General features: G+C 52.0%; 4 protein-coding genes across 4 annotated transcripts; 2 read left to right on the plus strand and 2 right to left on the minus strand.

Moving 5' to 3' along the window:
• The first annotated feature begins 631 nt into the window (after positions 1 to 631).
• On the plus strand, positions 632 to 4,304 carry LOC117847338 (phospholipase A1-Igamma1, chloroplastic). The gene is made up of 2 exons (XM_034728531.2): positions 632 to 2,416; positions 3,652 to 4,304. The coding sequence occupies exons 1-2, from the start codon at positions 1,011 to 1,013 to the stop codon at positions 4,028 to 4,030; spliced, it is 1,785 nt and encodes a 594-aa protein (XP_034584422.1). The 5' UTR covers positions 632 to 1,010; the 3' UTR covers positions 4,031 to 4,304.
• A 1,777-nt stretch (positions 4,305 to 6,081) lies between these two features.
• On the plus strand, positions 6,082 to 9,400 carry LOC117849857 (pre-mRNA-splicing factor ATP-dependent RNA helicase DEAH1). The gene has a single exon (XM_034731572.2). It carries the CDS (start codon positions 6,161 to 6,163, stop codon positions 9,392 to 9,394), a length of 3,234 nt encoding a protein of 1,077 aa, XP_034587463.1. The 5' UTR covers positions 6,082 to 6,160; the 3' UTR covers positions 9,395 to 9,400.
• Positions 9,401 to 9,822: 422 nt separating this feature from the next.
• On the minus strand, positions 9,823 to 14,759 carry LOC117849858 (cyclin-dependent kinase C-1). Its single transcript, XM_034731573.2, has 12 exons — positions 14,551 to 14,759; positions 14,349 to 14,430; positions 14,168 to 14,258; positions 14,053 to 14,082; positions 13,858 to 13,970; positions 13,692 to 13,764; positions 13,449 to 13,569; positions 13,234 to 13,351; positions 12,215 to 12,354; positions 12,067 to 12,124; positions 11,864 to 11,934; positions 9,823 to 10,542 (listed from the first exon to the last, which is right to left on the minus strand). Exons 1-12 carry the CDS (start codon positions 14,658 to 14,660, stop codon positions 10,005 to 10,007), a joined length of 1,545 nt encoding a protein of 514 aa, XP_034587464.1. The 5' UTR covers positions 14,661 to 14,759; the 3' UTR covers positions 9,823 to 10,004.
• Positions 14,760 to 23,052: 8,293 nt separating this feature from the next.
• Positions 23,053 to 24,576, minus strand: LOC140222108 (uncharacterized). The gene has a single exon (XM_072292307.1). It carries the CDS (start codon positions 24,251 to 24,253, stop codon positions 23,174 to 23,176), a length of 1,080 nt encoding a protein of 359 aa, XP_072148408.1. The 5' UTR covers positions 24,254 to 24,576; the 3' UTR covers positions 23,053 to 23,173.
• Between the last annotated feature and the right edge of the window lie 514 nt (positions 24,577 to 25,090).

Genomic DNA, 25,090 nt, shown 5'->3' on the forward strand with positions numbered 1-25,090 from the left:
AAAAACTAATTGCACAATTTTGTTGTACTTTGCGAGACGAATCTTTTGAGCCTAATTAGTCAATATTTGGACAATAATTCATAAATACAAACGAAATGCTAGAGTTGCGCATTTATGGCAAAATGCCAATTTGACCACTCCCAAATTGGGAACTAAACAAGGCGTTGGACTTCCCCCGATGCCAGGTTACCGTGAGCAAGTAGAATATTATTTTATCATAAGATTCTCTCACGAATCAAAACTCTAATATTTTATTTGAAGAATAGGTCCATGATGCATTTAGCGTGCTGAACACTGCGACGGAGAACAGATCGAAGCATCGCTACCATATGTCAGTAAAAAGGCATTTCAAACCTCATCTTGGCTGTGGCTGCGCAGGCCTGGCTGTTTTACCCGAGCCAGACTTGCACAAGGCTCCGGCGGGATGTCCTTGGGCCACGCAGATGAAATTCCCTCACCCCTTGTAAGTTGAGTAGTTGACAGACAAGAGTTTATGCCAGCGGGCACAGATCATCACTTGACAGTTCCAAACCGTAGTACTTCATCGTGGGTCAATTCAGTTCCTTTTGGTAAAGTTTACGAAGTATCTTGGTCAAAAGTAGGGCCTGTTCGCTTCAGCTTATAAGCCGGCTGAAAAGCTGAAACGGCTGATTTGTTGTGAGAGGAAAATACTGTTTGGTGGCCGATAAGCCAGCTGAATAAGCTGAAGCGAACAGACCTAGGTGAGTAAAAGACAGCACACTCTGCTCTTTGCACGAGAACTCAAGTGACGTCGCCGAAAGTTCTACAAGTAGTTCCGTGACAAAGACTCTAGCAAATGTGACAGCAGTCGGGTACAAATAAAATACAGCACTGAACCACCCGGCTCTGCGTTGACCTCCGGTTCCTGCCTCGCCGGTCTTCACCAATCGCCAGCACAAAACTGGGTCTTCCGCTAACCCGCGAGTTCAGGCTCAGTACTCTCTCACCAGACGCCCTCACCGGCTCACCCGCCCCGCGCCCGCCTTCCAATGGCGCCCCTCCCCTGCCGCGACCTCCCCGCTCGGCTCCCAACCCTCCCTCGCCACGCCACCGCCCACGCACGGCTCTCCTCCCTGCGCGCTCCAGCCCCTCGCCGACCACCCACCACCACCGCAAGCACAAGCGCGAGCACGCTGCGGCTCCCCTTCGCGGCCACAAGGGATGACTCGGCGCTCGCCTCCCTCGTCGGCCAGCTCGAACACGACGTTGTGCACGGCCAGTACCGCGACGACGTTCAGGACGAGGAAGAAGAGGAGGAGGACCTGCACCTCCTCGACGACGCCCGGCGCCGCCGCGGGAGGAGGCACCAGGACGAGCTGCCCGCGCGGTGGCGCGAGATCCACGGGCGCGACGACTGGGCGGGGCTCCTTGACCCGATGGACCCTCTGCTCCGGTCGGAGCTCATCCGGTACGGCGAGCTCGCGCAGGCCTGCTACGACGCCTTCGACTACGACCCGTCCTCCCGGTACTGCGGCAGCTGCAAGTACCCGCGGCGCGACTTCTTCGAGCGGCTGGGCATGCCGGAGGCGGCGCGAGGGTACGCCGTGTCCCGGTACCTGTACGCGACGTCCAACTTCCGGTTCCCCAACTTCTTCCCGCAGTCCCGCGCGGGCGCCAAGATCTGGAGCCAGAGCGCCAACTGGATCGGGTACGTGGCCGTGTCCGGCGACGAGGAGAGCGCACGTCTGGGGCGGCGCGACATCGCCATCGCGTGGCGCGGCACGGTGACGAGGCTGGAGTGGGTGTCGGACCTCATGGACTTCCTCCGCCCCGTGGCGGACGAGGGCATCCCGTGCCCGGACCCGGAGGTGAAGGTGCTGGCCGGCTTCGCGGACCTGTACACGGACAAGGACCCCACCTGCCGCTTCTGCAAGTACTCGGCGCGCGAGCAGGTCCTGATGGAGGTCCGTCGGCTCGTGGCGCGGTACGCCGCGCGGGGCGAGGACGTGAGCATTACCGTGACCGGGCACAGCCTCGGCAGCGCCCTGGCCATGCTGAGCGCCTACGACATCGCCGAGTCCGGCGCGAACGTCGCCGGCGGCGCCGGCGACGGCGGCGGGCAGAGGGCCGTGGCGCCCGTGTGCGTGTACTCGTTCGCGGGGCCCCGGGTGGGGAACGCGGCGTTCAAGCGGCGGTTCGAGTCGGAGCTCGGGGTGAGGGCGCTGCGGGTGGTGAACGTGCACGACAACGTGACGCGGATGCCCGGGATCCTGCTGAACGAGGGGGCGCCCGAGGCGGTGCGGCGCGTGGCGGAGCGGCTGCTGCGGGTGCCCTGGTGCTACACCCACGTCGGCGTGGAGCTGGCGCTCGACCACAAGCGCTCGCCGTTCCTCAAGGACACGATGGACCCGGCCTGCTACCACGACCTCGAGGCGCACCTCCACCTCATCGACGGGTACGTCCGTCCCTTAGCTTTGGTGCTTCGTCCCTTCACCAACTACCCATCGTATCACAGTGTTCAACAAACAGTAGCAGAGCGGGGGTGCACGTACATACACGCTGCATTCGAGCCAAGCGTGATCGCATGGTGTCTGATTTTTTAGAGGAAGCTGAGCGATCACCAGGCCGCGGGAAAGGGACAATGCCTTTGCGTGGCTGCGGGGTTCTAGAGAGAACGTTAGATGAGAGCAACTCAATCGATGGTGTGTGGCTCGCGAAATTGAATGGTGCGATTAGACGGTGATGGCAACTGGTGAGGGCTAATCAGGCGGGCAAGGACAGGTCACCTATCTAGCAGTTGGTCTGAAGTTCTGTTTTTCTTCTGCGAGAGAGACGCCACGCAGTTTTCTGATAGCTACAAACGTGCGCCTTCGAGCTGTGCGTTCGTTGCAAATAAAAAAACTTCGTTATATTATAAATAAGGACAAATGTGTGCGATGCTTTGTCCAGCCATCCGTATCGTGGGGGGCCCGAACAAACAGATACGGGAGCCTCGTCATCAGATTACACAAGCACAAGCAGATCTGAATTCTGAAGAGATGATCCCTTCCACCGTCCACAGTCGTACCTCCAGCCTGATCATGGCCTTCGATCGATGCAAGATGCTCACTACAGGTTCAACTAGCAGAACGCGACAAAGCTGGAAGCACAATTTTATAGGAGATGCCAGGCTGTGAGGCAGGCAGGTGACCAATATCAATAGGAGCATGCGTAATCTTAACACCAAAAACTATGCATCGTTGCTCGTATTCATATATATACTACTTCGTGCACTGTCAACCTCGTCGTCATGGCACCCATAAACAACGCACGTCTGCGCGGATCTCGTGGATCTTGTGCAGACAGACGTGTAAGGGTTGCATACATACCATACACGCAGGTCCGTGGTACTGTACTGTGCCAGGCTGACCGGAACCAACCCCAGACCCAGGCACTTATTCCTGCCCTGCCCCCTGCATGTCTGCAACCATCAACGTGCATGACGTAATTAAAGCCTGTCCTTAGTTACCCATCTGCCAACGGGTTATAATATGTCGCCTGCACGTGCTTTACCGCATCGAGTCCTTGACCCGGTACGTTTTGTTTGATCAAATACACCGTCATCTCTCCTGTGAAATGAATAAACTTCTCGATGTGATTTTTTCTATAAGGTCTTGACGTGATCCTTTTGGCTGTGCGCGCTCGTTGCAGGTACCACGGGCGTGGGGAGCGGTTCGTGCTGGCGAGCGGGCGCGACCCGGCGCTGGTGAACAAGGCCTGCGACTTCCTCAAGGACCACCACGGCGTGCCACCCTGCTGGCGCCAGGACGAGAACAAGGGCATGGTCCGCGGCCGCGACGGGCGCTGGGTCCAGCCGGACCGCCACGGATGGCACCTGGACGACCACGACCACGACGACCCGCACCACCATCACCATAGTCACCACGACGACGACGGACAACACCATCGCAGCAGCAGCCATCGCCGCGAAGGCCACCACGGCGGCGCGGACGATGGAGCCCGGCGGCACCGCGATGACCAGCACGGCCACGACCTGCGGTCTCATCGGCCAAGCAAGCGCGATGTCTAAAAGCTTGGACTGTCGCGCGCGCCAATGGCCGGGGAACCGTTTGTCCGTGTGATGATGCCGTGCCACCAGCACTGTGATACAGTCATACAGAGCTACTGCACTAGAGCTAGCGTTTGGACTGTGAACGAGCATTTGTGTTGAGAGGGTGTGTAGACTATAGAGAATCCACGTGTGGACACATGAACGAAAGTGGAACAAACTATATTGTGTCAACTGCGGATAATAACTATATATATGTACGACAGTAAAAAAGATGATAGTTTTTTTCGTACCATCACTAGGAGAGAAATGACTTTCCATCCACCCCCTTTTATCCTGGTTTAAAGTTGGCCTGGGACAAAAGGTTCACCAACCGGGACTAAAACTCGGTCACTGGTGGGGGGCTCACCAACCGGGACCTTTTATCCCGGTTGCAAAGGCTAGTGGGAAAAAAAGACTCTGAGAGGCATTTTATCCCGGTTTGAAACACCAACCGGGATAAAAGACCCCCCTTTTATCCCGGTTGGTAACACCAACCGAGATAAAAGGGTCAAGAGCCTTTTATCCCGGTTGGAAACACCAACCGGGATAAAAGGGGGTCATTTATCCCGGTTGGTGTTTCAAACCGGGATAAAAGGGTCCCCCAACGAGGTCATTGGAAGGTGGCTGGAAGGGGATTTAAATCCTCGAACCCTTTTATCCCGGTTGGAAACACCAACCGGGATAAAAGACCCCCTTTTATCCCGGTTGGTGTTTCCAACCGGGATAAAAGGGTTCCCCACGAGTTAATACAGAAGGATAGTATCCCCTACATAGTCAGATGTGGTGTGTAGGTGGGATGGCAAGGAAGCTACGCGCGAGGCTGGAGGTTGTGGGTTCGAATCCCACGAACCGCGCACGCGCATATTTCGCGTGCGCGTGAGACCACCCCTTTTGTCCCGGTTGGTTTATCCCGGATGCATTTTCGAGATCTTTGCACCCTACCAACCGGGACTAAAGCTCAATTCTCTACTAGTGTCACATGCTCAAATACATGCATGCATATCCATATGAGTACCTCTAATCTTGACGCCGTCTATTACTAAAAGAATAGCACCCTTAATTCCTGTAATAAGACCGGGCTGCTACGTTTAGTTCATCCTGGTTTGATTCTTGAAAGACTTTGCGAATGCATATCAGTTTGTTGTAAGAATACATTTGTTACCAGAGGCGGATCAAAAGGAGCGGAGCAGCTACTGCGGGAGAATCAGGTACCGTCTCATTAACACGGGCAGGTGGATCAGGCAAGTCTGAGGTTCCAGATGAACAGACCAAGGAGTTGGGCTGTGTGGGCTTTAGCTAGGCTAGTAGTAGTAGTATTTAGCTCGTGAAGGAGAAGCTGGGCTGAGTAAGCCTTGGGAGCAGAAGGTATACGGCCGAATCATCCTTCCTTTGATTCCTCTTGCCAAGCCGTAGAAGCTGAAGTACGAGCAAGATCCAAGAAGCAGCGCAAGTAGTAGGCTGCAGACTGTTCAAAGCGGGTGGCTAGATAATTCGAAACCGTGACCTGCAGATTTGAAAGGCATCATCTTCAGTCTCCATCTACACACTTGCGCAGCTTCTCGGAATTGACAGAGCCGGGACAAGCTCTCACCGGTGCGCACTTGCGCGCCACCAAGACCTCCAAACAGGAAACATCCATGCAGCATGCGTAACAAAATTCTACTCATGCGTGACATGAGTAGAATTTTGCAAGCGACTTTGGCGAAACTTTGGTGCTCTCGTATCGGCATGACCATCAGGCTACCAGGGCACGGTTGCACGATCGAAATCGGCCGGGTGGCTGTGAGCCTGTGACTTGTGAGTATGTCACGCGCCGGAGATCCAGATGACCAGATCGGATTTCCTAGTGGGCCGATGGAGGCGTCTCGCCACGTGGGCCGAACCACCCGAACCGACATACCCAAACCGCCTCGGAAACTTTCCGACTCGGTCAAACGAAACGATGCCGCCTTCATCGGTCGGTCCATACTCCATCCACGAATAAAGCAGGCCCCCACGCCCCAAAATCCCCTGCGCTCCATTGCCCTCCTCGCAACCGACCCGCCTCTCGTCGCGCCGCCGCCACGAATCTCTCCGATCCTTCGTCGCGTGGGGACGAAAGGCCTGGCCATGGCCACGGCCTCGGAGGGCGGCGAGGGGCAGCTCAAGACGTGGGTCTCGGACCGGCTTATGGCGCTGCTCGGGTACTCCCAGGGCATCGTGCTCCGGCTCGTGCTCCGGCTCGCGCGGGAGTGCGCCTCCGCGGGGGACCTCGCGGCGCGGCTGGTCGACCTCGGCGGGTTCCCCTCCTCCCCCGACACAGCCGCCTTCGCCGCGGACGTCTACGGAAGGCTGCCGCGCCCCAGCAAGCAGGGCGCGGCGGGGGTCGGCGAGTACCAGAGGCAGGTGCAGGACGCGGCGGCGCTGGCGAGGAAGCAGAGCGAGTTCAAGCTGCTCAACGATGACGTCGACGACGAGGATGCTGGCGTCGCCGCGGCGTCCTGTAACAGCAGCAGCGGGAAGCGTTTCAGGAAGAAGGGCGTGACCCATGACCATGAGGACGAAGAGGAGGGGGCCGCATTGTCCGATTCTGATCGGAAGGTGCGCCGGCGGAGGTGCCCGGAGTCGGACGAGGACGCCGGCGATACTGACGAGGAGGAAGAGATGAGGCGTGATCAGGCTGACAGGGCCCAGCTCGAACGGAACATCCGGGCGCGCGATGAGGCGAGCACGAGGAAACTGATGGACCGGAAGCCGTCCAAGCGCGAGCAGGACGAGAGAGCTCGCCGGTCCGAGGCGATGGACAGGGGCGACACCTCGGAGCTCAGGCGGTCCTCCCGTCGCGCGTACCTGGAGATGCGTAAGAAGAAGAAGGTGGAGGAGTTGCGGGACGAGATCGTCGACGACGAGCTCTTGTTCGGCGGCGTCAGACAGACGGACGCCGAGGAGAGGGAGTTGAAGCGCAAGAAGGAAATCTACGGCCTTGTCCACGGCCGAGCCAGTCAAGAAGAGGAAGGCGCCGGCGACTACTACAGGATGCCTGACGCCTACGACGACGCCGCGAACGTGGACCAGGGGAGGAGGTTCTCGGTAGCGAGACGGCGGCACGACGACGACGCTGATGCGGGAGGCGGCAAGGGGAGGGCTTTCTCGGAGGAGTCCTGGGAAGAGCAGCAGATCAGGAAGTCCCATCTGCAGTTTGGAGCGAAGGATCGCGGCCACGCCAGTGATGAATACGAGCTCGTGTTCGATGACGCCATCGAGTTCGTCAAGTCCTTGGCGATGGCTGGAACCGAGCCGGAGGATGACACGGACGAACTGGCGGAGGAAATTGATGCCAAGGTCATGTTGCAGATGGAGCTCCAAGACCAGAGGAAGACTCTCCCTGTGTACAAGTTCAAGGACGAGCTCCTCAAGGCCATTGCCGACCATCAGATTATCATTGTCGTCGGAGAGACCGGCTCCGGTAAGACGACGCAGATACCACAGTATCTTCACGAGGCCGGGTACACCGCCAATGGGCGGAAGATCGCGTGCACTCAGCCACGCCGCGTGGCCGCGATGAGCGTGGCGGCGAGGGTCGCGCAGGAGATGGGCGTCAAGCTCGGCCACGAGGTCGGGTACTCTATCCGCTTCGAGGACTGCACGTCGGAGAAGACGGTGGTCAAGTACATGACCGACGGGATGCTGCTACGCGAGTTCCTTGGCGAGCCTGACCTGGGCAGCTACGGCGTCGTGATCGTGGACGAGGCGCACGAGCGCTCCATCTCCACGGACATCCTCCTCGGCCTCGTCAAGGACGTCGCCCGCTTCCGGCCGGACCTGAAGCTGCTCATCTCCAGCGCTACGCTCAACGCGGACAAGTTCAGCGACTTCTTCGACATGGCGCCGGTGTTCAAGATCCCCGGGAGGCGGTACAAGGTGGACATCCACTACACGGTGGCGCCGGAGGCCGACTACGTGGACGCGGCCGTGGCCACGGTGCTGCAGCTGCACGTCACGCAGCCCTCCGGAGACATCCTGCTGTTCCTCACGGGGCAGGAAGAGATCGAGACGGTGGAGGAGATCCTCCGGCGCCGGACAAGGGGGCTGGGCACCAAGATCGCGGAGCTGGTGATCTGCCCCATCTACGCGAACCTGCCGACGGAGCTCCAGGCCAAGATCTTCGAGCCGGCGCCGCCGGGCGCGCGGAAGGTGGTGCTCGCCACCAACATCGCCGAGACGTCGCTGACCATCGACGGGATCAGCTACGTGGTCGACCCGGGGTTCTGCAAGGTGAAGTCGTACAGCCCGCGCACGGGTACCGAATCGCTGCTCGTCCAGCCTATCTCCAAGGCGTCGGCCGACCAGCGCGCCGGCCGGTCGGGGCGCACCGGCCCCGGCAAGTGTTTCCGCCTATTCACGGAGCACAGCTACAACAAGGACATGGAGGACGAGACGGTCCCCGAGATCCAGCGGAGCAACCTGGCCAGCGTGGTGCTCTCGCTCAAGGCGCTGGGGATCAACGACTTGGTGAGCTTCGACTTCATGGACCCGCCGGCGTCGGAGGGTCTCCTCAGGGCGCTGGAGGACCTCTTCGCCCTCGGCGCGCTCAACAGCCGCGGCGAACTGACCAAGACTGGGCGGCGGATGGCGGAGCTCCCGCTCGACCCCATGCTGGCCAAGGCGATCGTGGCGTCGGAGCGGTACGGGTGCTCTGAGGAGTTGCTCACCGTCGCGTCCATGCTGTCGGCCGGGAACGCCGTCTTCTACCGGCCCAAGGACAGGGCGCTGGTCGCCGACGCCGCACGGCAGCGCTTCAACGCGGGAGGCAACGCCGGGGACCACGTCGCGCTGCTCAACGTGTACACCGAGTGGGAGCAGTCCGGGCACTCGGCGCAGTGGTGCCTCGACCACTTCGTGCAGTCGCGCACCATGCGGCGCGCGCGGGACGTGCGGGAGCAGCTGGAGGCGCTGATGGAGAGGGTGGAGATCGAGCGCCGGTCCTGCGCCGGCGACCTCGACACGGTCAGGAAGGCCATCACGGCGGGGTTCTTCCGCAACACCGCGCAGCGGCGGAGGGACGGGTTCTACCGGACCCTCAAGAGCTGGCGGACGGTGTTCGTGCACCCGAGCTCCGGGATGGCGCGGGTGGTCCCGCCGCCGCGTTGGGTGGTGTACCACGAGCTGGTGGAGACGACCAAGGAGTACATGAGGCAGGTGACGGAGCTCAAGCCGGAGTGGCTGCTGGAGATCGCGCCGCACTACTACCAGGAAAGCAACCTCAACAAGCCGGAGCCGAAGAAGGCCAAAGCGCATGTGCAGGGTGCCGCAGTAGCCGCGGAGAAGCCGAGTCTGAGTCTTAAGGACTTTTTCAATGTGTAGTAATCGCTAGCATTACGATAGGGCATCAAACCTGTACAGAGTTGTAAACTTGTAAACCAGTCAATTTCGGTGAATGAACAATTGGCTAACATATTTGTTCATGTCAATTGTTCTAACTGGAGATTTACAGAGACCAGAGTGTAATTCAGTGATTGCATAAGCAATATTTTTATACAAATTTGATACATCCGAATTGTGAACTAATATAGATTCCAAAAAACGGAGCCAGAGAACTCTTAAGGCCTCGTTCGTTTTCACCGGATTGACCCGGAATGAGGTCCATTCCGGGTGGTTTGAAGTGGCTCGGTTTGAAACCAGACTTGCATTGAAAATGTTGTTCGTTTTAGTCTTGCCTGGAACGAAAACCAGCCTGGATTGGAATCCTTCTACATTAGATGGCCCGGATTGAAACCATACATCCTCACCTCTAGAATGAATCCTGACTGGATTGAGTAACACGGGTGGAATCACTCAAACCGGACCTGGAAGTCCAATCCTGATGAAACGAACGAAGCCTAAGGATGCTCGTTGGGTTACAATCAAATTTCAGAAAACTACAATACAAGCTCCAAACGAAAATGCGGCCTGGTTTCACGGAGATGGTACTGTACTATTGCCAGTTTCCGTACTGCTGCTGGTTGCGAGAACCACCTTGTTGATGATAGTTAGGCCCTCTGCCTGGACCCGATGCACCATAAGGGCCAGCCTGCTGATAATTTGGTCCAACTCCAAAGCCACTGCCACTTCCACCCCTTCCACCCGTTCCGCCCATCCCGCCACCAGGGTATGGAGGTGGTCCTCTGCTTTGTTGAGGACAAGGGCCACTGCTGTAGCCACCGCCTTGCCCTCCACGATTTGGGTATCCTCCACCTTGGCTTCCACCCTGTGGGTACCTGTTTGGCCCTCCTGGCCCTCGGGGCTTTGCATAGTGATGGCTTGGCCCAGCTGCCATTGAAGGATGGGGGTTGTTCATAGGTTGGCCTGTCCTGATTTGTGAATGTGGTTGGCCTGATTGTTGAATTGGTGGCAAACGAGCATGTGGTTGAGGATGCTGTATTTTTTGCCGCTTTGCTGCTTCTTCAGCTTGCCGCTGCTGTTGACGTTTTTTCTTAGTTTGGAATTCATGTGATGATTCGTACTTTGGCAAGCTGCATAAGCGAAGATGAAATAGAAACAATTATTTCAAGAACAGTCAAACACAACAGACTTGACTTAGAACAACTTAGGCCCTGTTTGGCATGGCTCCAGCTCTGGGTGGAGCTGCTCCACTTCACAACTCCAGGTGGAACCAGCTCCACTCCAGAACTTCAAAACTAAAATGGGGTGTTTGGCTAGATGGGTGCTCTCAGCTCAAAAAAACCAATTTCAGTGTGGATTGCCATTATTGCCCCCAAATTTAGGCCCCACTTGTCATCCTCTTTATCCCCCATCTTCTTCCTCATAAAGGCTGCCCGGCAGCCACAACACACCGTTCCCTCCTCTCTTTTTTTCCTTGCCTCGACGCTCCCGTCGCCTCACAGGAGGGGCGGCACGTTGCATGAACACCAGCTCCCCCACGGCCTTTTCTCCTCGCCAGCGCACGACCACCCCTCGCCTCGGCTTATGTTCCCAAGTTGCCGTCGCCAAGTACTTTCTCGCAAGAGCAAGCAAGCAGCTCACCTGCAGCCTTGATCTCCCTGCTCTGCCATCGAATCCAACCAGGGCACCAACTGCCCTACTCCAATCAGTCTCCCCTTCCTCTCTAATCTCTATCTCTCACACGTCAACCACCAGCAGCACAAATCCATGGAGGCCAAGACATTTCCGGTCCTCTGCTCCTCCCTTGCTCGGGCAGAGCAAGCAGATCAGCGCCCCTCTTTCTTAAGCTCCATCCCCTTCTCCGATTCCCTTGCGCGGTGGAGGGAAGCAGCGGACGGACGGCGGCGTGAGGGAGGCGCGGCCGCCCGATGAGGCCACGGCGCGGCTGCCTGCCGGACGTGAGGAAGGGGCCGGCGTCCTGCTCCGGCGGTGGAGGGAGGCGTGGCCGCCAGCCAGCAGAGGCGCGCCCGACGGAGCCACGGCGCAGGCGCCCGGCGGGGGAGCAAGCACGCCCGACGGGCGAGAGGCAGGGCAAGGCGACGGGCGGCGCTAGCCGGGGGAGGCGCGCGTCCACGCGAGTAGCAACAGCAGCGGGAGGGAGTCACAACGTGAGGGCTCGGGAGAAAAGAAAACGAACCATTTTTCTGTAATGAGTGGTATTGGTGGGTAATTACCCACCAACTCCATGAGGAGGTTCAAAAGAGAGTTTTGGAGCAGCGAAAGACGTGCTCTAAAACTCTACCCCATTTGCACTACAGTTCCATGGAGTTTTGAAGTTGGTGTGTTTGGCTGGATTTTTTGCTGGAGTTGCTGAAGTTGTGAAGTGGAGCCATGCCAAACAGGCCCTTAATAGGAAACGGCTCTAAAAGTAAGAAAAGTAATGAACCGTACGTGTGAGGATCAGCTGGTCGGGGATCAGTCCAAAAGTACTCTGCATCAAGTGCATCTTTTGCCGATATCCTCTGAAAGGTGTAGAGGTATGCCAATTCAGGGTTCAAGTGAAAATAATGCATGAAGTGAACGTATGGATTTTAGTCATTTCACATGGCAAAAACACATCGATGCTACGTAACAGCAAAAATTAAAAATTGCACCTGTGATGGATCCAGCGTTAACATCTTCTCCAGCAGATCCAGAGCATGCCGGTCAAAACTGTTGTCACAAGCAGGTAAGGAAACACATTCATACTAGGGTAGCAAGGGAAGCTTCAACAATATGGTGAAACAGAAGTATAATACTTACTGCTTAAAAGCCTCCTTAACACGTCTCTTAATTGGGCGAGAAGGCTTGAAATTATTATACCATGGCATTTTTGTGACACCTGGCCAGTTCAACTCATCAGGCGTGCCACAAAGTTCAAATATTTTGGTCAGCTGCTCTGGCTGCATCAGAAAACAGAAAGCAACAAGGTTCATATTTATAAGCTCGAGCTTCAAATTGTAACTCATGGATGGCCTGTAATGGAAAATTTTAAGTTTGGGAGTTGAAAGAGTATACTTGTAATGGAAAATGGTAGAAGAAACTGATTGGACATGAATACTATATATGAAAGAGTTGCTAAAGTAAATAGAATAATAATATTGTATACTGATCCTAAGAAAATTAGCATGATCCTGAAAAGATTTAGGGTAAGAATTTGATAGACAATATTTCTAGTGGCAAACACACAAGCCTTCATTTTCATTACTCAGTTTTTCTAACATAACCAAATGTGATTGCAGATCAGCCCTCACTTGACTGGGCTACATTATTATGCTTTTCTCCCCTGATCAAGTTCACATGACTGTCCAGCATGAACTTCTTCATTTTCTGTTATTAACACACCTGGAGTATAAAGTATATTTATTTCAGATAGCCTACATGCTTCTAGCTTCTCGTATATTCTCTTATCTACCATCAAAACGCATCCTTACACTCCAGTTAAGTACAAAAGAGAAAATAAGTCGAGAAGAGAGCATGACAAATAATAGCATCAAATCTCGATAGGAACTGTGATGAAAGTTTCAAAAATTCCTGTGGTCAAATACTCTTGCTCATAGGTTTCTAGGATGACTTAGCAAAATAATAACTTGAATTCTATCAGAAAGTACTGCTAAACTAACTTAAAATAGATAAAATTAAAAAAATCAAGGCACATATCAGAAGACTTCCAGGCTTACTCTCTTTATGGCAGACACTCAGACTAGCAACAAAATTATGACAGTTAATAGGAATTTCTAACATAACTAAGTTGGTGGTTCGCAGCTTTCAAGAAACCATACCTCATTCTTTCCAGGCAATATAGGCTTTCCAGAAAGAAGCTCTGCAAAAATACAACCCACAGACCACATGTCAACTGCCAGCCCATATTTTGTGCTTCCTAACAACAACTCTGGAGGCCTGCAAATCACAAATCCAACAAAATGTTAAGCAAGATACAGCACCTTACTATATAGCTTGCATAACAACATTGATAGCCTGCTAACATAACCCCTACCTGTACCACAAGGTGATCACACGGTTAGTGAGGTGCGCATTGTGATCATTTGAAAATGATCTTGCCAGGCCAAAATCAGCAAGCTTTAAGATACCATGATTGTCTATCAAGAGATTAGATCCTGCAAATGATATATGTTTGAATGCAATGTCCGTGAAAAAGACAACAAGCTATAACATAAACCCTAGAAAAGAAACCAGTGTCTGTTTTTTATTTCGAAAGTAACTAGTGCCTGTCATATACCTTTAATATCTCGATGCAGAACTTGATTGATATGACAGTAGTGAAGGCCAAAAAGGAGTTGCCTCATGTAGCACTGGTACAGGACATACCAGACACCATCATTACTTCATGAACAACACCTTCTGGCAACCAAGAACCATCACACACATATATGGATGGTTTTTACCTTAATCTGTGGTATGGTGAACTGCATTCCAGGCCTGTCCGATAGCCCTGTCAAGTCATGATCCATGTACTCGAAGACCATGTAAATGCTCCCCTTGTACATGTTGCCCTCAACTACCCAACATCACCACATTATAGCATATCAAGATTAGCAATAAAGCAAAATTCTCAATAGTGTTTTTGTCCAGAATCATACTTTGATTCCCCTGCTCATCTCTCTCTGGCCCTGAAACAATTAACACAAGTTTTAATCCTCTGCACAAAGCCGGTTTGCCGGAACAATGCTCTAATTCGCGGTACAGTTGTCAAACCTGGCGAGGTGACAATCTCTTTGAGATTGATGACGTTGTCGTGGTGCAGCTTCTTGAGGATTTTAATCTCGCGGATGGCCGTGATAGGGAACTGACGACGGGTTCAAAAGAGGTGAGAACCGCGAACAGTACTACGAATTTCAAAACGCAAGCCACGGAAGGGGGAAAGGGGAATACTTACGCCCTCTCGCTCGTTGTCCATGCGGATCTTCTTGAGCGCCACGATTTCCTTCGTCTCCGTCTCCTTCGCCATGAACACTTGCCTGGCAACAATCACAACAAAAACGCGTCAGCGAGGGCGGCCGAGCTGGGCCGATGCCGCAGGCGGCGTGCTCGCGGGATTGGGGGAATCGGGGGAGTTTCGAGAATCGAGAGATGCGTACCCGTAGGTGCCCTCCCCGATCTGCTCGAGCTTCTCGAAGCAGTCGACGCTGCGGGAGCCCCACGACGGCGACTCGTCGAGGTTTAGCTGCCCCGGCGCCGCCACCGCCATGGCTTCCGGGGCTTGGCGATGCGCTAGGGTTTGGGTTGGGGGCTACGCGAGGATTGGGTTTGGGGGCGGCCGGGTGGGAAGCGGGAAGGAAGGAAGAAAGGAAGGGGGCGAAACGAAGACGCGTGCTCTGAAACCGAGTCGGAATATCTGACAATTGGGCCCGTTGGACTCGTGGCGTGTATTGAGATTCGTGTTCGAACCAGAGTATATGACACGTTTTGGGTTCGTGTTTGAATTCTACCTTCAATTCGTGCTACATTTGTTTTCGACGTACTTAGGCAGTACCCGGCTAAAGTTTAGCGTCTGTCACATTGGATGTTTAGATGCTAATTAGGAGTATTAAATATAGGCTAATTACAAAACTAATTGCACACATGGAGTCTAATTCTCGAGACAAATCTATTAAACCTAATTAGTCCATGATTTGACAACGTGGTGCTACAATAACCATTTGCTAATGATGGATTAATTAGGCTTAATAGATTCGTCTCGCAAATTAGCACAGGGTTCTGCAATTAGTTTTATAATTAGCTCATGTTTAGTCCTTCTAATTAGCATCCGAACATCCGATGTGACACTGCTAAAGTTTAGCACCCAGTATCCAAACACCCCTTTAAATCATCAACCTACTAGGTTGTAATGAACATTCGTTGCCGGGGAGGTTGTTACCGTGGATACGTGGGTTGCTCATAGTAATTAATATTCCTTTCACAATCCTCACATTCCTATTTGCAAGATGGAACAACGGTTGATATGGTCTTGTAATCCTTAGGAGTATCCTTGTGAATGAATGTGCATGGGACAAATATAGATTAGCAGGGCAGGTCTGCTAAAGAAACATAGATCAAATTAGCACATTTCTTCCTTTACAAAGAACGCCCTTTTACTTTTTAGCTTGTTTAAGGTATTCATTGTTCCGGTAAAACTACAACTACTGCAGAGGGAACTTGATTATCTATCTTATTTATAAAATTCTAAGACCTGCAAATGAACATGACAAAATAAGGCCAAGATCAGCCTCAAATTTTTAGAAGAGGAAGACAGATGCATTATGTACATATGAAAAGTTATATGTTTGCTTTTTAGTGTGAAAGATTCATATCTAGTGTTTGTGAGTATAAATTCTTGATTTCATCTATCTATGATGTTCATATGTAGTTGTGTACACATCATATTATAACTTTTTAACCTTAATGCGATGCATAATAGGATGCTAGAACTAGTTCTTTAGGATTATATTAGCGTAGTAGATCTGATTTTGCTCTAGTAGATGTAACTGGATGATAAAAGTTCTAATATATCATTCATTAAACATGTACGGGCTCCATGCACGCCTGACAAGAATCCTAAGATGATTTGTGCATGGCAATTGGCATTGTTGCCTTCCAATATATTGCAGATTTGCAGGTAACACCTTAAAAAAGAAAAATTTTGCATCCATGTCTACCAGTTCTATTCCAATGCATGTGTACTTTGACCAATCGGCTGTTTTGCCACAAGTGCCAGGATAAAAAAAATAGGAGGATTGTACAGTATCAGTGTGCTAGGAACACTGCTTCCATTGCGACAACCAACCAGCACAGTATCAGTGTCAAAGCACAATGTTCTATTTTCTGAAATCAGGTCTATAAGGATTGTACATTAGTATGTCATGATCGTCTTGTTTGGTTTATTTTCTTATTTTTCTTGTGAGACTCATGTGCCATTATTATTTGATTGAAAACTTAACAATGACTAAATGTTTGTAGCAAATGGATATTTTTCCAACATGATGATGGATGAAACTAATCTAGGGGGATTTTGATAATTATGGCAACACCTATGCTGACCAACAGTCACAAACAATGTAAATTGGTCCAGCAACACCCTCCACGAGGCCAAACCATAAGAGATCAAAGAATTTCAGTGACCATGAAAATGATGTTTTGGTTTCAGGGTGGCTGAATATAAGTTTGGATCCGGTCGTAGGCAAAGATAAAAAAGGTGGCAAGTATTGATCTTGTATCTATGATTACTTCCCTGAACACAAGACGTGCCCCTCAAAGCGTACCATAAATTCTCTCATGTACCGGTGGATACTATCCAAAAATGTGTGAACAAGTTTTGTGGATGTTTAACACGGATTGAATTAAGATGTCAAAATGGTACTACAATGCAAGACAAGGTACTTACTCACTTTGTCTAACACAGATTTGTTTCAACTATTTTATTTTTATATCTCATAAATGAATATCCCTTGGATGTTGGTGTGTGCAGGTTGCAGAGGCATGTGCTTTGTACAAGTCCGAGGATGAACATAGCAAAGCATTTCAGTTCATGCATTGCTGGAATAAGTTGAGAACACAACCAGAATGGCTTGCTAAAATTGATGAATTGGCCGCTGCTAAAACATTTAACAAGAAGCAGAAGATAAGCTCAACTGCTGATCCGAGTGCAAGTTTACCACGTGAAATAGGACAAGGTGAGGTTGAAGGCCTAGAGGATAATGCATTGACAAGGCTAATTGGTAAGACGGATGAAGAGAGGATTATAACCATGGATCTTACTGCCATGCCAGATGAGCAAAAGAAATACTACATGTGCTTGCGGGCTCAGATCATGAGCAGACAATCTATGCCTAGTACTTAATTACTATCATATTTTTTCCATATAGACTTTTTTATTTTTATCACCATTTTTCCATATAGACTTTGCCAATTGTGTTTGGAAGACAATATTGTGTCACTATAGCTTTGCCAAAAGAAAATGAAATATTTATTATGTTACTTAGGAGATCAGTGTGTCATGACTGAGCTTGCTGTCGGTAAAATATTCCGTCTGTGTTACAGGTGCATTCTGCAGAAATAGGATGTGACTGCCTCCTGGTAGTGAGGCTTGGCAGGTTATCAAAATTTCAGTAGTGCAAAACCAAGGAGCTCATCTTCCCACATCTTTCAACATGTGTTGTTCTCTCAGCTTTGCTTTCTGTACAACTGGTTCCTTTGCTTGCTGCTATGCTTCGTTCAGATTGTGTTATGTTCATTTACGATAAATACAGATTGTGTTCTTTGGTGCAGTAGCTGCAACAGACTATATGGCTGGGGTGTATTGATTTAGTATTCTGTTACATCAATTTTTTTCATGAACATATTATTTCTTTTGCAATCTAGGGCAATAGGAGCTCTGTTCTTGTAGAGAAAACAGATGGTCATTGGTACAGACTTTTAGAAAATGATCTCTGAGATTTATCTTAGGGAAATTGCAAGGCTAGTGCTCCATCGAATGGCTCTATAATCAGTTTTCTTTATTCCTCAGTCCACAAACACAAGTATTGTCACTCGGTTGTTTAGGTTACTGTTCAGGTTGTTGATCTTTCAGAAAAGGGTAGAAAAAGAGACTGAAAAATTAATGATGCTGAGCAGTAACCAGAATAAGCACTCAGTCATACTACAAGCACTGAACACAAAATCTTGAGAAAAAACCTATGTGTTAGTATCAGAAATAGAAGTTATCATAAGAATAACATTGAGTCAATTACAAATAAATTTATAACATAGCTAAAATTATTCAAAGTAACAATAAATATAAACTATAGGTAATCATTTGTAGAGGTCTGGATAATGTTGCCACAGGTGCTCAATAAGGTAATCTTGAAGCTAACTGTGAATATCTTTGTCCTTTATATTCTTGTAATTTTTAATAAACTCCTCAAGTTCATGTGTTTCATCATGAGAAATCTTCACATTTTCTCCCACCCCATCATAATTTAAATCATCTTCCTCATCGCACTGATCCTCAACTATCATATTGTGCATAATGACACAAGCCCTCATGATTTGTCCGAGGGTGTCTTCATCCCAAAATCAAGCTGGCCCCCTAACGATAGCGAAATGAGCCTGTAGAACCCCAAACGCTCGTTCCATGTCCTTCCTACAAGCTTCTTGGGCAGTTGCAAAATATTTCTTCTTATTACGTTCTAGTTCAGGTATGGTTTTCACAAATGTGGTCCATGAGGGATATATGCCATCGGCAAGATAATAACACACTGTATATTCGTTGTTGTTAATGGTATAGTTCACCTCTGGAGCTTGACCTCCAGCTAGCCGTGCGATTAAAGAAGATCGGTGCAAAACGTTGATGTCATTGTGGGAACTAGGCATCCCAAAGAAAGCATGCCAAATCCAAATATCTTCATCTGCAACAACTTCAAGTATAATTGTAGGCTCATGCATATGCTCGGTGTGCATACCTTGCCATGCCGAAGGATAATTTTTCCACCTACAATGCATACAATCAATCGACCCAAGCATACCAGGAAAACCTCTACCCTCTCCAATAGCAAGTAATCTAGCAGTATCATCTTCATTAGGTGATCTCAAGTACCCATCTCCAAAAACCTCCACAACAGCATTGACAAACCTTCTCAGACTCTCAATAGCAGTACTCTCACCAATACGGACATAATCATCTGTAGCATCAGTTGTTACTCCATAAGTTAACATCCAAAATGTTGCAGTAATCTTTTGCAGACTAGGAGGCCAAGTATACCAGCAGCGTTTCTTTTATGCACGAAATATTCATCATGTTGTTCCACGACATTCCATATGCGTACAAACAGTGTACGCCTCATTCTAAACCTGCATGTCAAGAGTAATTAGACACATATATAATATGATTTTTTTAAAAAAAGATCCAAATAAACCTATTGTTTACGTACCATCGTCTGAAATAACTATGTCCATACGTAGGATCATCTGAAAAATAATCTTGATATAACCTCTGGTGCCCTACCTATCTGTCTCGCTGAAGTACTCGTTGCCCTAGGATAGAACCACAATGTTTTGTTTCATCATCGGACTCATCCGCATTCATGGCCACATGAGTAGTAGAGAGGAAGAAATCATCATCGTCATCATCTGACGACAAATCCAGTACCAGTTGCATTGAAAGGCTTCGTCGACTCATAGCGAATCCGTTGTACCTATTTCCAATTGGAGTTGGAGATCGCATGAACTGTTTTTCCTAGGCAGGGTGGTGAAAAAATCCTCATTATTGACAAGAATAAAGAGATTGCATCCATGAAATAGTGTAATACTATTTTACCTACTTGACCTTACTTTCAAACCATAAAGATCGCAGGGACTGCTTCAAACCATAAAGATCGTAGGGACTACTTCCTAGGCAAGGGCGGCTGAAAATTCCTCCGTGTGCAGGGGCGACGTTAGCTTCTGGCGACGGCGCTGGAGATCGCAAGGGGGTGGTGCGTGCGTGAGGGGTAGGTGAGCAACCCAACTAATGGACCCAATTATGATGATGTGGCCTGTTTTGAAATATTGAGGGTTAGTTATTAGCGATCTACTGTGGGTTGATATGTTTTTTGAGGAAATTTTTTTTGGAAGAGCCCCCAATACATAGTTTTGGGGAAGAACTTGAATTGCTCTTATGCATCTAGACATACACACTATCAAGATGCATAATAATATTTATGAATTTAGAAAAGCCAAAACAACCTACAATTTGGAACGAAGGGAGTAGTAGGCTCGCATATAGTAGATTGCAATATCATTGTAGAACCTGAGTAGTGTGTCACTAATCATCTATCTTAATAGTGTTCTCTCTCCACCACATTACTTAGAAAGATATCACGTGAACTATTTTAGACCCCCTCAAGCCCTAAGCCACAAACTGTCATCAAAATTGAATTCTTCCTCCCATTTAGGCCAGTTTGGCAGAGGGCTCCAGCTCCGGCTTCTCCTGCGACTCCAGCCGAAGCCCTACCAAACGATTTGGTAAAAAATGGCTCCACCCTTAAAGCACTAGAGGAGTTGGAGCTGTTTTATATGAAGAAGCCAGAGCTAAAAAAAAGCGGCTCTCGTAGGAGGAGCTTGGTATCTCTGATTCTCTATGATTTGTCACCGTACACGAGCTGAGGCTCCCTGGTCTCGACGTGGGCGAATGTGCGAGTGCGAAGGTTCTTCCAGCGCGTACACGCCGACCGTAGTCTCCGGCCGCGGAGCGCCGACCCGAACCATCCCGCACGGCCTCATCTTCCTCTCTTGCCGCGGCCGGTGCGCTTCCAGAGTTTGCCGCAAACTAATACTCCTCTCCCAGGGCTCGCCGGTGGTCAGGACATGCTCGCCATGGGCAACATGCGGCAGCGGGATCTGCTGGCGTCGGTACGCTCGGTGTGCCAGCACGGTGTACCTTTTGACCCACGTCCACTCCACCTCGCTCCCATCCTCTAGCACCCACACCTTGGTCTTGCTCCTCTGAACTCGTCGGTTATGTTGCCGACGACGAGGCCCAGCCTCCCGCCCACGTCCGTCAGTTGGCATGATGGCCGCCACCACTCCATCGGCCCGGTGCCGGCAGTGGCGGCACCTCGACGGGCGCGAGTTGCTCATCCTTGAGGTCAAAGGACATGATACCCTTACCGTCCTTCGTGGCCCAGTACGTGACGCCATGGATGCTGACGAGGCCCGGAGGAGGCAGCTGGAGTGCTGGACCCGACCGGGGCCGGCACCTCCCGCCACTGCCAGGACCCGTCCCCCAGCGTGAACACAAGCACGGCGTCGAGGTTGGAGTCCTGCTCGGAGCACAGGACGTGCACGATCTTGTACTGCCCCGTCGCCGGGTGGTACCCGAAGCTGTACGTGGGCTCGTTCCGGCGATACCGTGTCGGCGGCAGATCGACGGCGATGGTCTACCCGATAGCCGGGTTGGTCACGGCGATGTCCCCGCGCTCCCGCCGGAGGCAGAGCAGGCCGTTGCACGTGCCAACCATGCTCACGCTGGTGAAGTTCGCAGCGTCGCGGGAGTTCACGCCGCTGTCCTCCAGGTCCATCTCCTGCTGCGCCCTGTCGTTAAGTCGTCGAAGACAAAGGCGCGGCAGCAGCCGCTCTCTCTGATGAAGGCCAGGACCTTTGTTACGTTGGCTCGTGGCTCGGGCGCGCGCTCGTCGATGACATCGCGCCAGTGCCGACAAACGAGGCGGAGACGCCACCGGGGGCACGGCGGGATACGCCGCAGGATGTCCACGAAGACGTCGGCAGGGATGCCGTCCCAGCCGTCGCTCGTCGCCGCGGCGGCGGCGGCGGCTGTTAGTATTTTATCTTTTCTGGATGACCCGTAAACTGTAATACCCGTGACCAACAACGAACGCCGAGGCGTGAGCACGACAGATTGAGATCAAGATATGGAGGATAACTTGAGGAAGAAGAAGGTCTCCTCTCTCAGGTTTCTTAATTTCAGAGTAATTTCAACATGTCTCATACGGCTGTTAGGCTATCCGCACCGCACCGCCTTTAAACTCATCTCTAAATAAGCATGGCCCACCTGTCAGAGCCGATTTATATAGAGATCAGACCAACGTAGCTCTATGCCGCCGCCCCGCCTCTATCCACATCGGCAAACCAACCGTCTCCTTCCTCCCTCCCCGACCCGCTCTCCGCCGCCCCCCTCTCCTCCCTCCCCTCCGGCGTGGCGGCCCGGCCTCCTCCTCCCTCCGGCGCGGCAGCCCGGCCTCCTCCCTCCCCATCGCCCTCCCCGCCCGCTGCTCTCCGCCGCCCCTCTCTCCCCACTCCCCTCCTCCCGGCCGGCGGCCCAGCGCGGGCAGCCTCCAGATTCGCCCGCGGTGGGAGCTCGAGGACGTCGACCCGGCGACGGGAGTACGACGGCGATGACGACGGCACGAGGTCGCGGCGGCCGGTGAAGAGGCAGACGGCGGCCCCTATTTCAATCGGTAGGGGCGCGCTCTCCCCCTCCTTCTCCGGTGCGACGGCCTCTCGGCACGGGCGCGGCGGCCCGCTGCTCTTTGCCGCCGCCCCTCTCTCCTCCCTCCCCTCCGGCACTGCTCTCCCCTTCTCCCTCCCTGCCGGCCACCTCTTTCCCGCCGGCCGCGGCAGCCAATTTTTTCACAAATACGTGCTCAAATTGTGCAGCCGATCATATGTGCTGCTTAGCTATGCAGAAGCGAAATTCAGTGTCGGTTGTAGGTTATAGTCACTAACTATGTCTAGTTACTAAGCATATCATTATAGTTAAAAAACGGTTTGACGGTGACGATGCATCAGTTCTTCATTTCGAGGCACATCACATGCTCCTGCCACAAGTGTAGAACTGATACTAGGAACAACGACTCAAACTCGTACACGGGAACAAATGTTCGTGATTCTTCTAAGGAATGTTGGCGCAAAAGGTCTTTAAGCGACTGCTGGGCGCATTTACCAAACATCTCTTACACTTGTCTGAAGTTGTCATTCATATATGTAGGGTAACCTATATACATCCTAGTCCTCTTGTACCATTTATTTAATCCTCTGGTAGTCGATAGCAGGTTAGTATCTTCCATTTTGCGAGAGGCTGGATGGCCACGAGTAAGAAAAAAACTTCCTTCCAACACCACCGATGGTATGACAACAGTGTACAAAATCAATATCATGACATTAAAGTCAATATTATTGAAGATAACATGCCATGTGCCTTGAAGAATGAAGAGTAGAGTTCCGTTCCTAATTCACACCGTGGCCACTTGGTCAGCGTACACGAGCACGGGCTCCCCTGGTCTCGAGGCTGTAGCAATCGTACATGCCAACCACCGTCTCCGGCCTCGGGGCTCCGACCCGCACCATGGCGCACGGCCGCATCTTCCTCTCGTTGCGCGGGCAGTGCGCGTTCAAGGTGAGGCGCAGGCCTCCCTTCCCACCCCAGGGCTCGCAGGTGGTCAGGACGTGCTCGCCGTGCGCGACGTGCGGCAGCGCGATCTCCTGGCGTGAATACACCCCGTGCGCCAGCAGGGTGTAACACTTGGCCCACGCCCGCTCCTCCTCTTGTCCACCCTCCAGCACCCACACCTGCAAGCACAACGGATGCATGCTGCTCAAACTAACATCGAACAAGAAAAGAAGGTCGGAGAAAGAACTAGACGATCTTGGAGCACGTCGATCAGTTCGTAAATCCGTGAGAGTGTGCGCACGTACCTCGGTCTTGGACCTACCAAACTCGTTGTCGGGCCGGCACATGGCAAAGCCCACGCGCCCGCGGACGTTCGTGAGGTGGCATGGGTATATCACCATCGGCAGCGGCACCGGCATTGACGGCGACTTGACGACGGCGACGCGCTCGTCCCCGAGATCGAGAGACATGATCCGCTCGGCGTCCCTCGTGACCCAGTACGAGACGCCGTCGATGGTGACGATGCCGAAGCGGAGGTGGCAGCTAGATCCGGCCGGGGCAGGCGCGTCCCGCCACCCCCACGAGCAGCCTCCGCCCCCCAGCGTGAACACGAGCACCGCGCCGATCTCATCGGACTCGACGCACGGAACGTGCACGATCTTGTACTGCCCCGTCGCCGGGTGGTACCCGAAGCTGTACGACGTGGGCTGGGCCCGGCAATACCACCACGTCGGCGGCAGATCGACGGCGATCGTCTCGCCGGTGACCGGGTTGGTCACGGCGAGGTCCTCGCGATTCCGCCGGAAGCAGCAGAGAAGGCCGTTGCACGTGCCGATCATCCGCGTGTCGGCGTCGTGCCACAGGTCCAGCTCCCTCCCGCGTCCTCCCCGCGTCAGCTCGTCCAGGACGTGAGCGCGCGAGAGGTTCCCCACCCACCCCATGGAGAAGACGAGGACCTTGGCGCCGGTTCGCGGCTCAGGCGTGCGCTCGTCGATGGTGTCGCGCCAGTGCCGGCAAACGAGACGGAGGCGCCGCCAGGGTGCTGGCGGGATCCGCAGCAGGATTGCCACGAAGGCGTCGGCAGGAACACCGCCCCAACCATCGTCCACTATTGCGGCCGTTGAGGCTTCGCCGGCGTTCGCCTATGCAACTGTTTTTTTTCCTTCAAGTCCGCAGATAATGAGGGATCTACAGCGCGCTCTCTCTCTCTGGTTTTGCGGCGGCTGGCCGGCCGGATCCAGCGGGGCCGCAGCGGTGGCGAGCAGAGGCGGCCAGCGACTGGTGGGGGTGCAGGTTTTTATTTTTTCTTGGTTTTTTGAACGGGCATCACTGCTGGTTCGACGGTGATGCCCATTTCCATCACCGCCAACCCAAAATCAGCAGTGATATAGGTTTGGGGCCGGTGGTGATAAGATATTATGTAGCAGTGTTCTAACTTAGATGTCTTTATAGGTATTAATGGAGATAAAGTTAGAAAAGCCACTAAAATAATTAAATTCTAGCAACTAATAACTAGGTTAGCCACCTCACCTCTGAATAACAGTAAAGTTAATGGAATTGCAGGATGATGATGGCTTGGACCAATTATCTCTGATTTATTAGTAAGGAGATTTTGGACGATAACTTGGTAGTCACTTAGGTGATATTTATCAACATGAGCCTAAGAAAAATCAAAAGCCAGAATTTCAAAACCTACCATGTTATTAGCAAGTAAAATGTAGGACAAAAGAAAAATACAAAAGCAATTTCAACGTCTTTTGAGTTAGCAAAAGAAAAGA

This window comes from Setaria viridis, chromosome 3 (genome assembly GCF_005286985.2).
Source record: "Setaria viridis chromosome 3, Setaria_viridis_v4.0, whole genome shotgun sequence".
Classification (NCBI taxonomy): Eukaryota; Viridiplantae; Streptophyta; class Magnoliopsida; order Poales; family Poaceae; genus Setaria; species Setaria viridis.